The following is a 17,014-nucleotide window of genomic DNA, read 5'->3' as shown; positions in this document are numbered from 1 at the left end:
TTACAGCCAATGGCAAACAGCCACGAGATATACATTTACATGCACATGTATGTCATACAAGAGTCATATTTCCCCAAGACTCAAGAAACCAAGGGCCCCAAGCCAGATATGGTCCTTTTCCCCGTAGCATGTCTTGCTTATACTAAGACCCAAAATGTTGCTTTATTTGGACCTTATTTGGTCCTCTGGCTTAGGTCTTATTTGGACCTAAGCCAGAAGCAAAGAAAGGTAAGCCCCATCAGGAATAGCAAGGTAACATTCCGTCCCCACTCCCCACCTCCCACCTCTGTGCTTCAGCAGAGGCATGAGGCAATGAGTGCTAATTCAGAAATATTACAATAAATGGAAGTGAATGAGGAGCCTGACACCGTGTGAGAGAGCTTGTAGGCTGAAGCACGGGAATGTGCTTCCCGAAGGAGGGGATAATGTCGTGGTGCAGGCCCGTGCCCTCTAGAGAGTAACAAACACAGATGATTTGATGTGCTGGCCCTTAACTAGCAGAATGAGCTGTTGGTTGAGTGGTTTGCGCAGTTGTCCGTGGTCTGAGAGACCACAGAGACCCGAGGGGTCCGAGAGCATCGTGGGATCCCTCCTCCACTACATTTACTGTCCTGTATATATTTACTGTCCTGTTTCACTTTACTTAAAAACAATGACCACTTATAGTGACTTATAGCCAGCTTGAAATGTATAATATCTGCCTATCCCTCAGGAATTTCATTACTTCACTTAAAGCACCCAATGACCACTTAGAGTAACTTATAATCACATCATAGTGTATTTTAAGAGTGATTATAATTCATTATAAAATGATTATAATGTATTATAATTATAATACACTATGATCTTTGCAAAAAAATGTAAATGCAACTATTAAATATTATGACACTATCTTACAAATCATTATAAAATGCTTTATAATATGTTGATTATTGTTATAAAGCATTATGAATATTTATGAGTGATCATAATTTTTTTATAATTATTATAATAATATAATTATACAGTGCTAAAAGCAGATTATACTGCATTATGAGTATGTTTATAAGGCAATATAGACATGGGCTTCATAGAAAGTGTAACCTATCCACAATCTCTAGTGGCGAAATATAAAACTGCTTTGTGCTTAATGTATTATACAATGCAACAGAAGAGTACATAATGGCTACATATACATGTACATGATGAGGAGAGTCATGATGGGCATTCCTGTGGTTTGACCCTGATCCACTGATCAGCAGTTGGTGGCTGTAGCATCCAAGAAATGGAAAAAGAAGACTGATGGAAATAATATTCCAAAACTCATCTGTGCTAATGTTTTATGAGGAAAGAGATGCACTCACCACATTTATTATGCCTCAGTGGTGCACATTTGTTACAGTATATCTTGTAGTACCCTCTGCTTAAGGTATTACATTGTACTTAAAGGTACCCACATTGTACAAACTAAGTTTAGTATCTAATCTGAGTGTCTTTCTGTCTCTCTTTTTTCAGCGCTCTAAAATTGCCTTGTTTGACAAAATGTGGCAGTACATGAAATCAGCAGAACCTTCTGTCTTCGTCAAGAAAACATCAGAGGGTGTCCTGCGTGTCAGGAAGTCCAAAGGGAAGTATGCCTACCTGCTGGAGTCTACCATGAACGAGTACATTGAGCAGAGGAAACCCTGCGACACCATGAAAGTGGGAGGAAACCTGGACTCCAAAGGCTACGGCATTGCCACGCCTAAAGGATCCCCATTAAGGTGGGTGGATCAGTATAACAATGCTAGCCAACCTGCACTGCCATGTACCATTCACACTACTAACCTGCTGCCTAGCATACTGTCCCCTCTCCCCATTCATAAAGTACATTTCTCAATACTCAAAACTTTTAAAGAACAATTTTTAATTGTCAATGTACAGTGATATGTCGATTCAGAATTTCCCTGAAGCCTAAACCATAATGACCAGAACATACTGACTGATTACCTGATCTAGTAGTTAGTAGGATGTACAAGCTGGTGGTAATTAGCCAGTGTGTGAGCTGTGGCTGTGTTCATATTCAGCCCTGCTCATGAAAAAATAAACCACAGTGGGGAGTGATGTAGTCTGGTCCCAAGCCTTAGTGCTGACTGGGTGGTGCAGTATGCGAGTGTGATGAATGGGGCATGGCGGCTTACTCGTTGTTATAATAATCCACCTACCCTGATGACATCATCTCAGTGGTTTGTATTTTTACCATGGTTACCACCTCTGGCCAATGGCTAGTGGTGGTTGCCGTGACAACTGGGGGAGGGCTGTTTGAGATTTCAGGTCTTAAAGAAATAATTTATCACAAAAAATTTTAATGATATGTTGTATTTGATGTAGAGTTAGAATTACGTAGTCTCTTTTTGTGTCATTTCTGTAAAAAGAGATATCATGATACAGCAATGAATGTGAAATAATCCCAGCCATTCTTTGCTTTATCCATTTTAATTAGTACTGATTTCATATTCTTTCGTGAGAGGAGAATTTGGTTGCAGGTTTACTCAACCATTATGAAACATACTGTCAACATTATTTAGTGATTTCAGAAAACCCCCAAATCTTAATGGGGCTCTTTAAGACCTGGTTCAAGGAGTTGTTGATGTCTATGAGTTTGTGACCTGAACATTTTCTAGTGTGTGTGTGTGCGTGTGTGCGTGCGTGCGTGTGTGTGTTTGTGTGTATGTATTTGTTTTCCATTAGAAATATCCTGTATCTCCTAAAAAAAAACTATCTTTGGTTGCTGCTGTCTCTCAGCATTCAAAGTAGCAAGTCTTTAAGAGGTCTGGTTACAGGGGAAAAGGAGGGTTTATGTAAAATTCCTTGGAATTACATTGTTTATACAGGTCCCACATATTTCTAGAATTTCTAAGGAAGTGGCTTTTGTAACTTTAGTTTCTTATGCAGGGGCCTTGAAAGGACTCAAGCGCGTGTTGCCACAGAGGAAAGAAATTTATGATGAGTAAAAAGATGAAGATGATTTTACTGGAGATGGTTTCACAATAGAAAGATGTCTTTCAGGCTTCCCCTGGAAAGCATCACTGCTAATATTGAGCAATTCTTGCAAGAACATTTCTCTGGAAATCAACTGCTTCTTATAAAACATAACTAATTAAATTCTAAGAACTGTCCCACAATATTTTCTATATTTTCAGTATAACAAGTAACAAATTACAAGTGGGTTTTTTTGATGTTGTTGTTTTTTGCCCGGTAAAAATATGCAGGGAAATGATGAGAAAATTAAAGACCTGTTAAATATTAAAATGAATGACACATGAAGACATTTTTTCATGTGCATCGCACATTCCCATTTGCTTAAAGGGTCAAGAAAAAAAAAACGCATTTTCTTTCTTACTTCCCTCAAATGGTACAGTGTATCTCTCCATGCAAATTAGTTTTGGTTTTATTCTTCCAGATTTGAGATATATCTGTGAGATTTCTGCCTCCTCTCATCTAACCTGAATGCTCTTGATAAATATAAAACCTATAATATAAAAAAGTGAATTTTACACAAACCCTTCAGATATTTTCACAGTTAAAAACAAAACATCCTGTCCCGACCCCATACTGTGCAGTCTGTAAGTGGAAGAACAATGATACATCTTTTGGCTCTGCACTGCAGAACATTGTATGTAAAGTCAACATTTAACTATGAAGTTAACCTATTTACAGTTATATTTAGCTTTAAATTGTATGCAGTCAATAGCAGCCTGAATTTTGAGACATACTGTATAAACATCAGCAGAGTTACTACTACTAGTACTTACAGACACCATACTTCATTTTTTATACCTTATATTGAATAATGATCCAGATACATTATGTTTGTATGTATGTTTGGGCATGTGTGTGTCTGTGCGTGTCGTTGAGCTGCATGCTAGTCACTGAGTTTGTTTCTCACTGTTGTGTCTTTTCAGCACACTACAGATGGCTGTCTGGTTCTGTCTGTGCTGCCTTCCCTCTCTCACTCTTTCTAATGTCTCTCTGTGTTGCTGTCTCTGTCGTTTTGCTCCTAAAAGTGACCTTTCTTCTAATGAATGTTTCTAATGCTTATTGTAGTTCACAGTTAAAATTCACAGTTAAAGCTGCATTAAGCGATTTTTTGAACACCAGAGGTCAGTAGTAATTCAGGAATGAGTCTAGCTAATCAAGGTTTTATAGCTGATCTCTGATCTCAACCTGAACATCCCAAAGAAGTCATTCTTTACCATGGCTGGACTAACCAGGGGGCCTGGGACAATAAGTAGCTGCTGGGTTGCTATTGACCCCTGTTCCTCCCCCTTTGATTGCATTGTGTACAATATTCTTGTGCTAGAATACTACATGCATCCAGATTTGCTGTGTGGCCATTTGATTACACCAAAACTTATTTTGGAACATGCACCATGTAAGCACAATATCAATTAAAATGAAGGTCTTTAAGCTAGAATTTAATATGAAACCAATCTTCAAGACAAGGCATCAAGATCAGATGATTAGCAGCACCCACTTTTAATCATGTCAGCTGATATTCAGTGTTTCAGGAGTGCATATTCTACAACAAGTTACAGTCAGTAACATTGCCACACAGTGAACTAGGAAGCTTTGGAATCCTGTAGAAGTTGCCTGTTTTACCCTGTTGATAATCTGATCTTCCAATCAATCAATTTCAGAATTTCAGTCCTGGGCCTTGTTCCTCATATATGACTTAGTTTTAATTTATTGTAGTTTATTTGGCACAAATCTGCATTTCTTCCTTCTACAAAGCTGGCTTGAAGACTATCAGGAGCTGTTGCTACAGGTTCTTGAGCCCAAACTCGTAAAAGTGCAGCTTATTAACAGTTAGGCGGATCATCACCAAGACATATCAAGTTGAATCTCAAACATTTTCTTTTTCAAATTCAAATGAAACCTTTCATCATTGGTATCTATAAGAAATGAATGATGTAGATACAGTATGTAGAATATTGTTATGTCATCAAAATTTTTCAGTGTCACAATTTAATTTTCATGGTAAAGAGTAAAATATCTATGAATATAGGATTAGGATACTATGAGCTAAAGAAGTATGTCAACTCTGACTTTTGATGCCCTTTTCCAAAGAGTGTGATTTTTAGGGCAGTTCATTAGCACTTTATCCTTTATCTAAAACCTGAACAATACACATACAAGGCAAAATTTAACTTTGCTTAAATTCATTAATAATTCTATTCACTCTGAGGTCAATTCTCTCCAGTTTTCCTGTTGCCATAAGATTGGTGCATTCAATCAACAACACACCTGGCTACATGGAAGAGTAACAACAAAGGCATATCACCTTGTTTTTTATGTTTCAAGTCTGTTAAAACAACACTTATATTGGCACTTTGGACAGTGAAAGGACCAAAGGATTTATTGGCATATAGCGGTGACGTTGCAGATTGCAGCCAATTGAATAGCCCCTCCCCTTCCCCGTCCAAGCATGTACGGTGGCCGTGAAACTCACAAAAAATGTGAAAGGCCCTCTCTAGAGCCAGTGTTTGATTTTTGCTGTTCTGGGCTACTGTAGAAACATGGCAGTGCAACATGGCAGGCTCCCTGGAAGAGAACCTGCTCCTTATGTAGATATAAAGGGCTCATTCTAAGGTAACAAAAACACAACAATTTTTATTTTCTTAGGATTATACGCTAATTAAAACATACTCATGTATATTATATTCCATTTCTGCCGTGTCTGTTCTGCTAGATGCCACTAAATTCTACACACTGCACCTTTAACTGTAAAATATAAACACACGTTCTTGACCAGAGGCATGGTGGCAGTTTTTTCAAGCTTTCAGTTTTACATTAAAACCATCATTCAAAAACTGAAGTTGTCTGCAAATTCAGAATCTGACTTTATTTACCAAGTACATTTATACAAGGAATATGTTTTAGTGCAGGTGTCAGAACAGCAAAATGATGACATGTGATAGCAATAAAATAGAAAATTAAGATTAGATACTTGAAGGACAGACTTTCTCTGGAAAAATTAAATAACTGCTGTTTCAATGACCACTATAAAATCGGCCCAGAATCAATAGATAATATAATATAATAATAATAAAGTGACTGTAGATGTAATTTACTAACTCAAAAAAGTTGATTTAATGTTAAGTTATTCTTTATGATCCTGTTGTGTGGTGGTTTCTAGGAATTTGTGGGACTCCACTCTGTTTACAACAGTTCCATGTATCTCCAGAGGGGGTGGAGGGGTGGGATTGTTTTTTTTGTCTGAATTCAGTGATCATTTCCACAGTTTTCTGTGTCTTCCTCTTCAGCTTCACATCTACCTGTATTGGTTTAAAAAATGTGGAGTTCCAGGCCACAGAACTGTACGAAATAATCAATCATAACTGACATGTTTAATGTGCACATAAGCACAGAGGTATTTGTAATGTTTTGCAACAGTCTGGTGCTGGTTGCACAAAATTTAACCAGTGAATATGTTGTGGATAATTGTGCAGACAGAACAGACACCTAAAGCCTTCAGATGGCTGAAGCGAGTCACCACAGTAAGAAAAGGCTGTCAGTGTAGAATGCTAGCTGTTGTAAATGCCAGATGCAGGTAAGAATTGCTCATTAATATTTATTCAGTCTTCCAAGGATTTAAGAAAAAAAACTGAGTGGAGAGTGGAAAGATGAGCAGAATATGAATAAAGGGGTTTGCGTGACTTCAGAGAGGTTTATATGGGTGTGCCTTCACCAAATAAAGTGGCAAAATAATAGAACATGTGAGTGTGCCAAGGTTTCAACCTGCTCTTAGCAGGTGAGCAGTGGATGGTGCTCATCCTTGGCATGATGAGTTAGGGAATAACCTCAGTGTGAGCAAGCAAAATAACAGTTCCCCAATGCGACCCTATGCATCACACTCTGCACCAACATAAAAACAGGGCCGTTCATTTAAGAGATTAACTATTGTGCAGCTGCTGTAAAAAAGTACTCTGTACCATAATGATACCATTGTGACATGTCAGCCAAACATATGAATGATCAACACTCATCCGATTATGAACACTTACCATGGTTTCAATTATCTTCTCATGTTGCCTTTATTTCAGAATAAGAGTATGCAGTTATCACGATAATTAAGTACATTAGAAAAACTAAGTTAGCTGGATGAGACATAACTTAGCTACCTAACATCATGCTACGCTGGATTAGTTAAACCATGTTTGAAGAACAGGGCCCAAGTTTGAGCCATCAACTCCTGCGAAAAAAATATTTGGATCTCTTTTGCTCTCTAATTGCTTAGCCATTGGTTGACTTTGGCTTTCCCAGAATTTTTTTGTTTTTTTTTCCCCGAGACAGGCATCATCCAATCAACTCATTTGAATTTGTGAGTGAAGAGTGGCTTCTATTGGGTCTGGTTGTTATGGGTCAATAAGAACCATTGGAGTGAACTTGTTAACCAAAGCAGTGAGTTTAGAGAAACTGAATTCTATAGAGCTGCAGATTTGGGTGTTGACTCTCAGTGAGACTGGTGGCACTAGTAACCCTTTCAGATGACTTGACACAATTTTAACACCAAAAATATCGCTTAATGGAGCTTTAAGTCTAACCCTTTGATAGTTCTATTTTATGACTGTTGTACTATAACATGCTAGAACCAGAGACACATTTTTTAATTTCTTCATCTTATAGTCAGGAGAACTCCTAATTTGTGAAGTGAATACCACTTGAATTATTCACTGAATTCCTGCAAACATTATCTTCCAGTTTCTCCATGTCTCTGCTCCTAGCATGATCTTACTGTTGTCATTTAATGTGTTTTCCTTGTTGCTACTATTGAAGTGAAAGTCGATGATTGATGTTATAATGTCCATGGCGGGTTCAGTTCAGAAAACCCAGAAAATTCAAGTTCTCAAAACCCTTTGGCATGTGAAAATCATTATATTCAAATTATGAAACAAAAATATAGCCATGATTACTCAATCAATGACAAATAATTTGCTGGTATATACAGTATTTTCAACCACTCAAATCTGAGGTGAACTGAGCCCAGGCGTGGTTAATGGCCACATTTTCACAACACATAATATACAGGGTGCTTTAGATGTCTTAAAAACATTAGCCTCCATTCATCACTACATGATACATGAAACCTAATACATTGGATTCATTACTGACAAGCTAGCTTGATTTACTGGGGCACAAAATACCAAACATCGTTAGCAACAATTTCACCACCCATTACATCATTATTATTATTTTAAAAGCTCTTCCTGCTGGATTGTCTCCTCTCCTTTTCAAAAGTTAATCAATTAATGTAGGTTCTTTTGTGTCATCTAGCAATTAAAGACGGCATTAGCAGAGGTCACTAATAAGAAATCTAATTAGCAGACTAAATGTGTAGTTATCTAGCATTGAGCTTTGGTTCTATGACAAACAAATTTGGTGATATTAGATAAAAATGTTGTGCAGGGTCCAGATGGCATTCGATTGAGGTTTAGTTGTATTAAAGGATTTGGCTGGCCATTTTCTGTATTTTTCTTATTGTCAACAAATCTCATATGCAGAGCCTGTAGATCTCCATTGTTGTCCAAAGTTTACTAAAAACATGTCAGTGAGCCACTCCGCTGCACTGGGTGACATGTTCCTTCCTTCCTGAAGACAGTGGTTACTGTAACTTGTTTAAAAACATCTTCAAAGAGTAAAAACAGCGATAAGATAGTAACCCTCAGGAGTGAGGTTTCTAGTAAGACAGATGCCATGGCACATGCATGGAATCATGGTTCTGTTTACAGAGCTTCATTAGCTTGTTGTGCTGCATATCACAACCTCTTGACTTTGTTCTACATTGTAAATTTCTCAAAGAACGGTACAAAGTCAAGATGTTGTATTATGTAGTACAACAAGCTAGTTAACATCTGTAAATGGAACCATGGCTTCTGTGCATGTGCAGTGGTGGGTTACTATCTTAACGCTATTTTTACTCTTTGGAGCCGGTTCTAAACAAGCTACACTTTCTTCAGGAACGAAGAAACATGTCACTCAATGCAATGGTGTTTCTCAAGCACAGAGGAATACGATATATCAGACTTTGGATACACACAAAATACTTGTAAGTAGGATGAGTTCAGTGTTGGTTTGGCTGTGCATATGAGATGAAAAATATTGAAAATCACTAGAAGTGAGGAAAAAAAGCTAGCCAAATTCTTTAAATAATAATAACATATCAGGTACATGTGTTCAATTGAGATTTAAGGTGAGTGCAGGGAAACTTTCCTCCTTCAGCAGGTCAATGTGAGAACAAACTCTGGACATACATACATCATTCTGCACACTAAAGGTCACATTCAAATGAAGTAACAATCAGCAAGACACATTTTTGTGTGGAGGGGGACTTTATTCTTGGTAACTAGGGTTCTTTGATAACAGAATGGGGTGTTTCACTGTAGGAATTGCGTTGGCCTGACCAACTATGTAATTTACATCATGTCTGTTAGTAAGAGACTGGTTGAACTGAGCCAAGTCATTCTAAAGCAGTTTCTTTCTGTATGGTAGGAGGGAAGTGATAGTAAAACACCTCTCTCTGTTATCAAAGAACAAGGGTTTACGTTAAATTACCCAAAGTTGTTTTCTAACTATATTGGTGTCTCACTATGGGAGATAGACCACTCTAGGATTGCATAAGCTCTTCCAAAGCCATATAGCATGTTGACCAGGGTAGGGATTGTTATGCAGACCCTGATGTGTGGGCCTCCAGCAATGCAAGTGCCAAAGATGGCTCCGAGACATCTAGCCTGTAAAACCATGGCATAACCCAGCTCGTACTGACCCTCCCTTTAATGAGGCCCAAGAAGTGGCTATGTTCCTGGTGGGTCCTGAACCCTGAGGGGACTGTGAGCACTTACACATATAGACTAGAGCAGGGGTGTTCAAAGTCTGACAAGTCTGACTTTTCTATGATTTCTAAGTGGATTTGTGGACATGTATTCATTCAGTGTCTAAGCATGTGCAACCACCTCCTGGTCTAGTCAAGTGGCACAAAATAGATTAGGTACAAGTTAAGTTTAATTAAAACATATTAGAATTTTAAGCATACAACTCCTATGTAGTTTTCTTAAAAGATACCAATACTGTGACAATGTAGAACCCAAACTGAATAAATTTAATAAGACTGGCAAAGCTACATAAGCCAGAATGCTCCACCACACAGCTAATGATTAACCATCGCTATCATGATCTCAAAACGAAACAGAAAGTGAAAGAGAAAGAGAAAGAAAATGACACATTGTTGAGATTGATGGTTAAATTTGATCACTTCTTGGCTATTAAACTATGAAAGATTGAAAATGCTTATATGAAAACAAATCAAACAAAGATATTGTGAAATACAACACACATTCTAATATGTATTTCTTTATGTATTCATTTACTATGTCATAATTAAATGAAAAAATACAGTATGTTTGAAGGGCAATTAATAAGCTTTTGGTAATTAAAAAAAAGAATTTAGTTGTTTTTCATTGTGACATTTCCATGCCACTTGTTTTTTTGGTTTTTTTTTAATGTGGCATGGAAAATTCATGTCACAATGAAGAACAATTCATTCAGAGTAAAAAGCTAACATGTGTTTTTCATGTATTATGACACAGTAAATGTAAACATAAAAAGGAAATTTATACAAAAAGGACATACATATAATAAGGTGTGATGTATTTGACTTTTAATCTTCCACATTAAACATATGCCATGTAGTTTTCATAGATACAGATGGATACTCAACAATCAATTAATTTATAAAGTCATTTGTAGACAATTAGATTAGGATTCCCCCCAACCAACTGTTAGAATATTCAGACTTTTTTTCAAAACACATTAAATAACTCATTGTAATTTAGATGGCTTTACAAACAATACTAAATACATTTAAAATGGGTCTGTATAAGCAAATTCAGTCAAAATGGATTTTTCACTCATGTGAAAAAGTGAAGCAGAGGTGCCATGATATCATAAGCATGTGGCAAGATTGGCCTCATTTTTTGAAAAAAATATGGTTTCGTTAACAACAAATCTTTTGAATTAATTCAATTACTTATTCAAAAAACATAGATGGACCTTTCATCATAGTGGTGTTTAGTAATTCTCACTTGTAGTTCCTGCACAGTCATTAACTAAAACATTTCCAAATGATATAGTAAACAAGCTTTAGCTAATCGTCATTTAACAGGTCTGTTCACCCATATTATCAAAGAAACATTTTTCTCACTTACTTCTAGTGATATTCAGCCATGCAGATGCTTTAGTATTTCATTTTCTTCATTTTGAGATATGTGTCTCTGGGATGTTTACTTCAAATTCAGTTCGTAGGTGAATGAAATTTAAATTGTGCTGCTCACTGAATTTAAAAATTACGCCAGAAACATTTTTTTTACTGTCACTATTACTCTGAATAACCCAGAGAAACTTTTCATGAAAACTACTGTACATCTGTTTTCTGTTGGTTATCCAAAGTAAGAGGGGTGCTGTTTCTGGAAACATATGACAGTGAGTTCCATTCACCTCTACTGTACTGAAGTGGCAACAGAAATATCTCTAGCCATTCCTTAGATTGATTTGGGTGTCAGAGGAACTTAAAAAAAAAGATTTGCTTTCAATCCATCTGCCTCACCAAAGTGTACATGAACCTGTCACTTTGCTCTTAGAGAACAGTTTGAGTTACTCCTGATGTCATTAACCATCATTCAAAGTGACTGTTACACAAATGTGGAAATACCCATTAAAATGAATGGCCTAATGCCAGCCCATAGCCAAAATCACCCTGCGAGGGATTTACTGAGCTCAAAGCTGTGGATTTCATGTAGATATGGTCCCTGAACAACAGCAGTGAAGTTTTATTTAGAGGAGGATGATTACTGTCGTCAGTGATGTAGGCAAATAGTTAGGCTACTATAGGTACTGGTGAGTTGTTTATATGTCTTTGTTGGGCTTTGATAGCATGTCATGGAATCTGAATCTAAAATTGGATCAACTTATGGAATCTAAATCCTTTATTGAATCTAATCAGAGTCAGTTCAGCATTAGTAAGGAAGTTAAGAAATAACCAAAATTCTGCACTGGAGTTTTGTGTGGGAGCCTAATTAATGCTCACAACAACTGAAAAATATAGTTCTACCTTCTAACATATACCGTCTTATTTACAAGCTACTTGATCCAAACACCAGAAGTCCTGATTCAGAAATATAAATTTGATCAGCGTAAATTGTTAATATTATATGACTGTGAGTCTAAATGAGAGATGTTACAGAGTGGTACTCGTTTTACCTTATAAGTGGCCTTTAGCCAAGTACAGACAGACAGTCCTGTGTCAAAGTCTGTTTCATCATCAATTTGTGTTTTCTTACCCAACACAGCGTTAACACTAAACCCAATCTGTCATCATCTGAGATGCTTGACTTCAACCCAGTGTTAACCCTAACTTAATATTAACTTATAGGAAAACTGTGTTTATTACAACTTGGAATTTTATTTTGTAACATTGGTCATCAGTTCCAACAGTAATACCCACATTGCAACTCAGTGACATCACTAAAAAAAAAGGTCCACAACAGTGGTCAGATGATCAAACCGGTTGTAAACAAACCCCTATATACTCAAAAACTAAGGGGAATGGTAAAACTACTACCCAAACTATCAGTTGTAAAAATCCATTACAGTTTACAGAGCCACTCTGAGTTCAATACTCAGAGTGGCTGAGTTCAGTACATGGTGAAGGTGTACGTGCTTATGGTTTTCCTGACCAGTGAGTGATTATCAGCAACATTTCAGATGTACCAACTTTCACTTTGACCTCCAAATAAAGTGGTGGCTAATCTGAGTCAGCTTGTTTCACCCATGATCATCTTTCCACTTCACTTGTGTTTGTTACTTTATTTAGCGATGTCTCTGCCTTGTGAGATCTCACTTTGTTGAGTCCAGTGTTATTGCAACTGATAGAGCCAGTGCCATTGAAGACACTATTTGAAGGGAAAACAGACTGATACAAAAATGGCTAGCCAAAAGCACATCAATCAAAAAACAGCCATGTCTTATTTTGGCATTTTGGGGAGTAATTGACTTGTAATTGTCAATCATGTTATAAAATATATTCTGCCACTGGTGAGGTTTAATGTTTCAACTGGCAAAAACAACAGTCAGTGGCAGTTAACAATGAGAAGCTGCGACCTGGATGGTTTGTATAGTATTCTTTGCAAATTAAAAATGGAGGAGTGATAGAAGATTCAATAAGAAATTTGTAATTTATAAACCTGCTATCAGAATCCAATCTTATCTGTATGGTTCCACAAAGACATATCAGGTGATTCTGGCTTAGACATATTACCCGACATTCTCCTACAACATTCTTATGTCCATGATTATTCAGCAGGTTGAGCTTAGTGTTTAAGCTAATTCTATCTAATACTGTTAAGTTTGCTGCTAAGAAAAGAGAAGCATTCCAGCTGTGTGTATTCTGTTCATGCTAATGATTAAGAGTTCATGCATACCAGCAGGAGGACTGACTTTGACAACAACTGAACTGCTAACAGCCACTGTGTTCATGTAGAAATGCGGTGAACCTGGCGGTGTTAAAGTTGAACGAGCAGGGGCTGCTGGACAAACTGAAAAACAAGTGGTGGTATGACAAGGGAGAATGCGGCAGCGGAGGAGGGGAGAGCAAGGTTAATACACTCACACACACATACATACACACACATGCACACACTAAAACATGAAGGTAACATTGGGTTATCAGGTGTAAAAAAAAAAGAGAAAGAAAGAAGCAGCACAGTTAAAATGCCACATGTGAACACAAAAATAAGCAACATAAGCAATGTCAAGCTGCTGCCTTTCACATAAATATACAAACAAACAAATACTCCTAGGTGTTACATATAGATACTAAATTTAGCAGTTGCTGATCAGCTTTTCACCAACAGGTGGCATTGTAGTCTGTGCTGCTTCTTCCTGCGATGTGTTGCACCCTGTTTGGTTGAGGTCAGGGTTAGGGCAGGCTTCCGGGGCAAGGATAGGGTCAGGTGACCTCACACCAGATAGCAGCAACAATGCAGGAGAAGGGCTGTTGATAAAGAGTTTGTGCAACCTGGCCAAACTCTATTTATCTATAGCTCTGGCCTGGACGAATACTGCTTTTGAAAAAGCATAAAGGCTTTTCACTGCAGCACCTCTCATTCTCTGTCTCAGGGGCCAAATAGAGGGGCCTGACAACAAAGGACATTTTAAACAGCCTTGTCTAGTTAATCACGGTGATAACAGACTAACTAGATAACTGGATAATTGGAGAGGATCAAATATTTGCACTAAAACTGGTAATCACACATTTTTGCATGCTCTTTAAGTTCAAAGTAATGTGGCAAAAGCTTTTAATGCTGAATCATTCATGACTGATGACATTCCTTTAAATAACAAACTTATTATTAAAATTAGTGGGCCCTGTCTTGGTTGCTAGACCAGAGTGTGAGAACCGCTGCCCCACTAATAACATAAGATAACATTGATAATGATGTTATTTATGTTATTCCCATTGAAGAGTGCCAGTAAACCTTGCCGTATTGAAACTGAATGAGCAAGGGACCCTAGACAAGATGAAAAACAAGTGGTGGTACGATAAAGGAGAGTGTGGCTTCAAGGACTCCACCAATAAGGTTAGTTGTATATGTCTGTGGATCAATCAAACACTGTCTCTTCACACAATTAACGTGCACAGTAAGCATGGTTCTATATGTATCAGGAATAGAAATACGTGAAATATATGTGTAAATCTGAAAAAACAAACATTTCCACTGAATGGTTAACACAGGGCTGCAGTTGAATAGTCTTTTTTGGTTCCTAACTGAGTGAAATGACCCGGAAGTATTTAAGTGGCATCCATGATAAGAGCTAGTTGAATTCTTTAAATACTAAGGAAAGCTGCGTCAATGCTTCCTTTCTAATTTCCTTTAGCATAGGGTACACTTGACCATCTTTTACGAAAGGAAAGGAGATAATTCTGTCCCACAATTCCTTGCGGCAGCAAGCGATGCACCATTCACAAACTCAAACGTACCCTCTGTCCAAAGCTGTGTTCAGCTTGTTTGATAACAGGATAGACAATTATACAAAGCATTATACATTTATGTGTGAATTAGAAAACAGAAATTTACTGCTTTTCCTGTTTTCGTCTTCAAATTGGCAGTTGGAATAGAAATTAAACCGAAACCAGAAAACAACTTGTTTTTCGCTTTTATTGTTATATCTATATTATCCGTCCCCACGGCATCTCTACAAAAACACTGTCATTAACTATGCTCGCTATGGCATAGATAGATAGATAGATAGATAGATAGATAGATAGATAGATAGATAGATAGATAGATAGATAGATAGATAGATAGATAATGAATGAATGAAGTTACGCTTCCGTGCCTCGTGGGTAAATGAACAAAGCATCTGTCTTAATGGGGAAACGCACTTATCTTTTCAGCTGCAGGGTGGGGGGATGATCGCTGCACGTGTTTGATAATCCTTCCACTGTAGCTCAACCAGGACACACTGTCAATAAACATGAATTAATATTAGATCCTAACGGGTCCTGTTGGCGTGTCTGGAGAGTGTACGCAGTGGACGGATCATAACAAAATGAGGGAATTTGGCACTAAAACGACTGTAATGTTGCTTGACTTTATTAAATACTTGCAGGGATCACCCATGTGAAGAGAGACACTGTGCGCATTTACACACCAGGCACAGCAGCATAACTGCATTATTTAAATAACCAGACATGCCGTTTCTTCACATGAAAAATGGCAACAAAATAATGCTTTGTATATTTGTTTATCATGTTATCAAACGAGTGGAACAGAGCTTTCGACAGAGGGGAAATGGACCCACAGCCTCTATCAACCATAACAACCTTAAAGCACAATCAAGTCAACATTTCAAGGTGTTTGAGTTTGTATGTGGTGGTTGTTAAGCTGTTATATGCATTATAGGCCAAGTCTTTCAAGAGAAAGGTATATGAGACATTTTTAGTTAGATGATGTTTTAAGTCATCATGTTTGAAACTTAAGAATGATGATATGTAAAGTAGTAACATGTTCTGCCTATCTTTCATACATTTAACTTTTATTTTCATACAATAAATGGGATTCAGCAGGGCATTCTCAATGTGATAATGTCATCTCAGTTTTGTGACTGGTAGCCTATATTCCTTTTTTAAATCCAATTCTGACCTTGGTAAGGCAGTGATATTTTTCACCATGTTGTACACGTTTATAGTCTGTAGTAGTAGTAGTAGTCTGTTTGTAGTCTGTCGTCAGAACACTGTAGTTTCACCACAGCAGACCCACGTTAATAATATCCACCATTGCATAATTACGTAGCCCAGTGTAAGTGCAGTCAGATTCTCACCACAGTTGTCTTTTCCCAGGTCCTTATGAATTCTCCTTCACATCTTTCCTTGACCTTGTGATGTTTTCCATCGAGGTCAAGGAAAAGTGGTTAGGTGGTACTTTTTGACTGCAGCCCAGGTGTTTGTAATTTTAAGGACAACCCCAGTAAGGTAGAACCCTGGACGTTCAAACATTAGTAATTAAAATGCTGATAAGATAAACAAGTAGTGTCTTGAAAACAAAGAATATAACGTCTTAAGATAAAAAGTCATTAAATCCACTGTGTATTAGCAATTAGACTCAATGAAATGTTTGTTGCTGTCTGTTGAATATGTAGTAGGTTATTCTGTCTGTTTTAACTTTTAAGTAAGATTTTGTGTGTCTGTCTGAAACACTATTTAGACAGGATGAGTTTTCAGGGTAACGTCTGTAAAGACATTGGAAATGGATTGTCAAATGGTTACAATGATCACACATTAATAGACAGAGAGATATGAAGAAGTAATGAGTTGTCAATGAGGCAACTGAGTCAAGACAACCTGGTTTTGCAAGCAATGGTGACATTTCAGAAAAATTTGTTCATTTCAATGGAATCGGCACCATCGGGGGATTCACTCCCAGCAGCAAAGTAACTCTGG

At 37.4% G+C, this 17,014-nt stretch overlaps 1 protein-coding gene across 3 annotated transcripts in view; it reads left to right on the top strand.

The window, feature by feature from the left end:
* Nucleotides 1–17,014, top strand: part of LOC122979346 (glutamate receptor 2-like) — a 96,754-nt gene that overhangs the window by 59,625 nt on the left and 20,115 nt on the right. For 2 of the 3 annotated variants that reach the window (XM_044346710.1, XM_044346709.1), the window contains exons 16-17: nt 1,495–1,742; nt 13,553–13,667. In XM_044346710.1, the coding sequence (XP_044202645.1) occupies nt 1,495–1,742; nt 13,553–13,667 (363 nt within the window). Of the gene's footprint in view, nt 1–1,494; nt 1,743–13,552; nt 13,668–14,536; nt 14,652–17,014 lie in introns of all 3 variants that reach the window. The other variant, XM_044346711.1, reaches the window with a different exon arrangement.

The sequence above is a fragment of the Thunnus albacares genome, chromosome 3 (assembly GCF_914725855.1).
Source record: "Thunnus albacares chromosome 3, fThuAlb1.1, whole genome shotgun sequence".
In the NCBI taxonomy this organism is placed as follows: Eukaryota; Metazoa; Chordata; class Actinopteri; order Scombriformes; family Scombridae; genus Thunnus; species Thunnus albacares.
The sequence above is the reverse complement of the archived record's forward strand: the minus strand, read 5'-3'. Positions and strand labels throughout refer to the sequence as shown.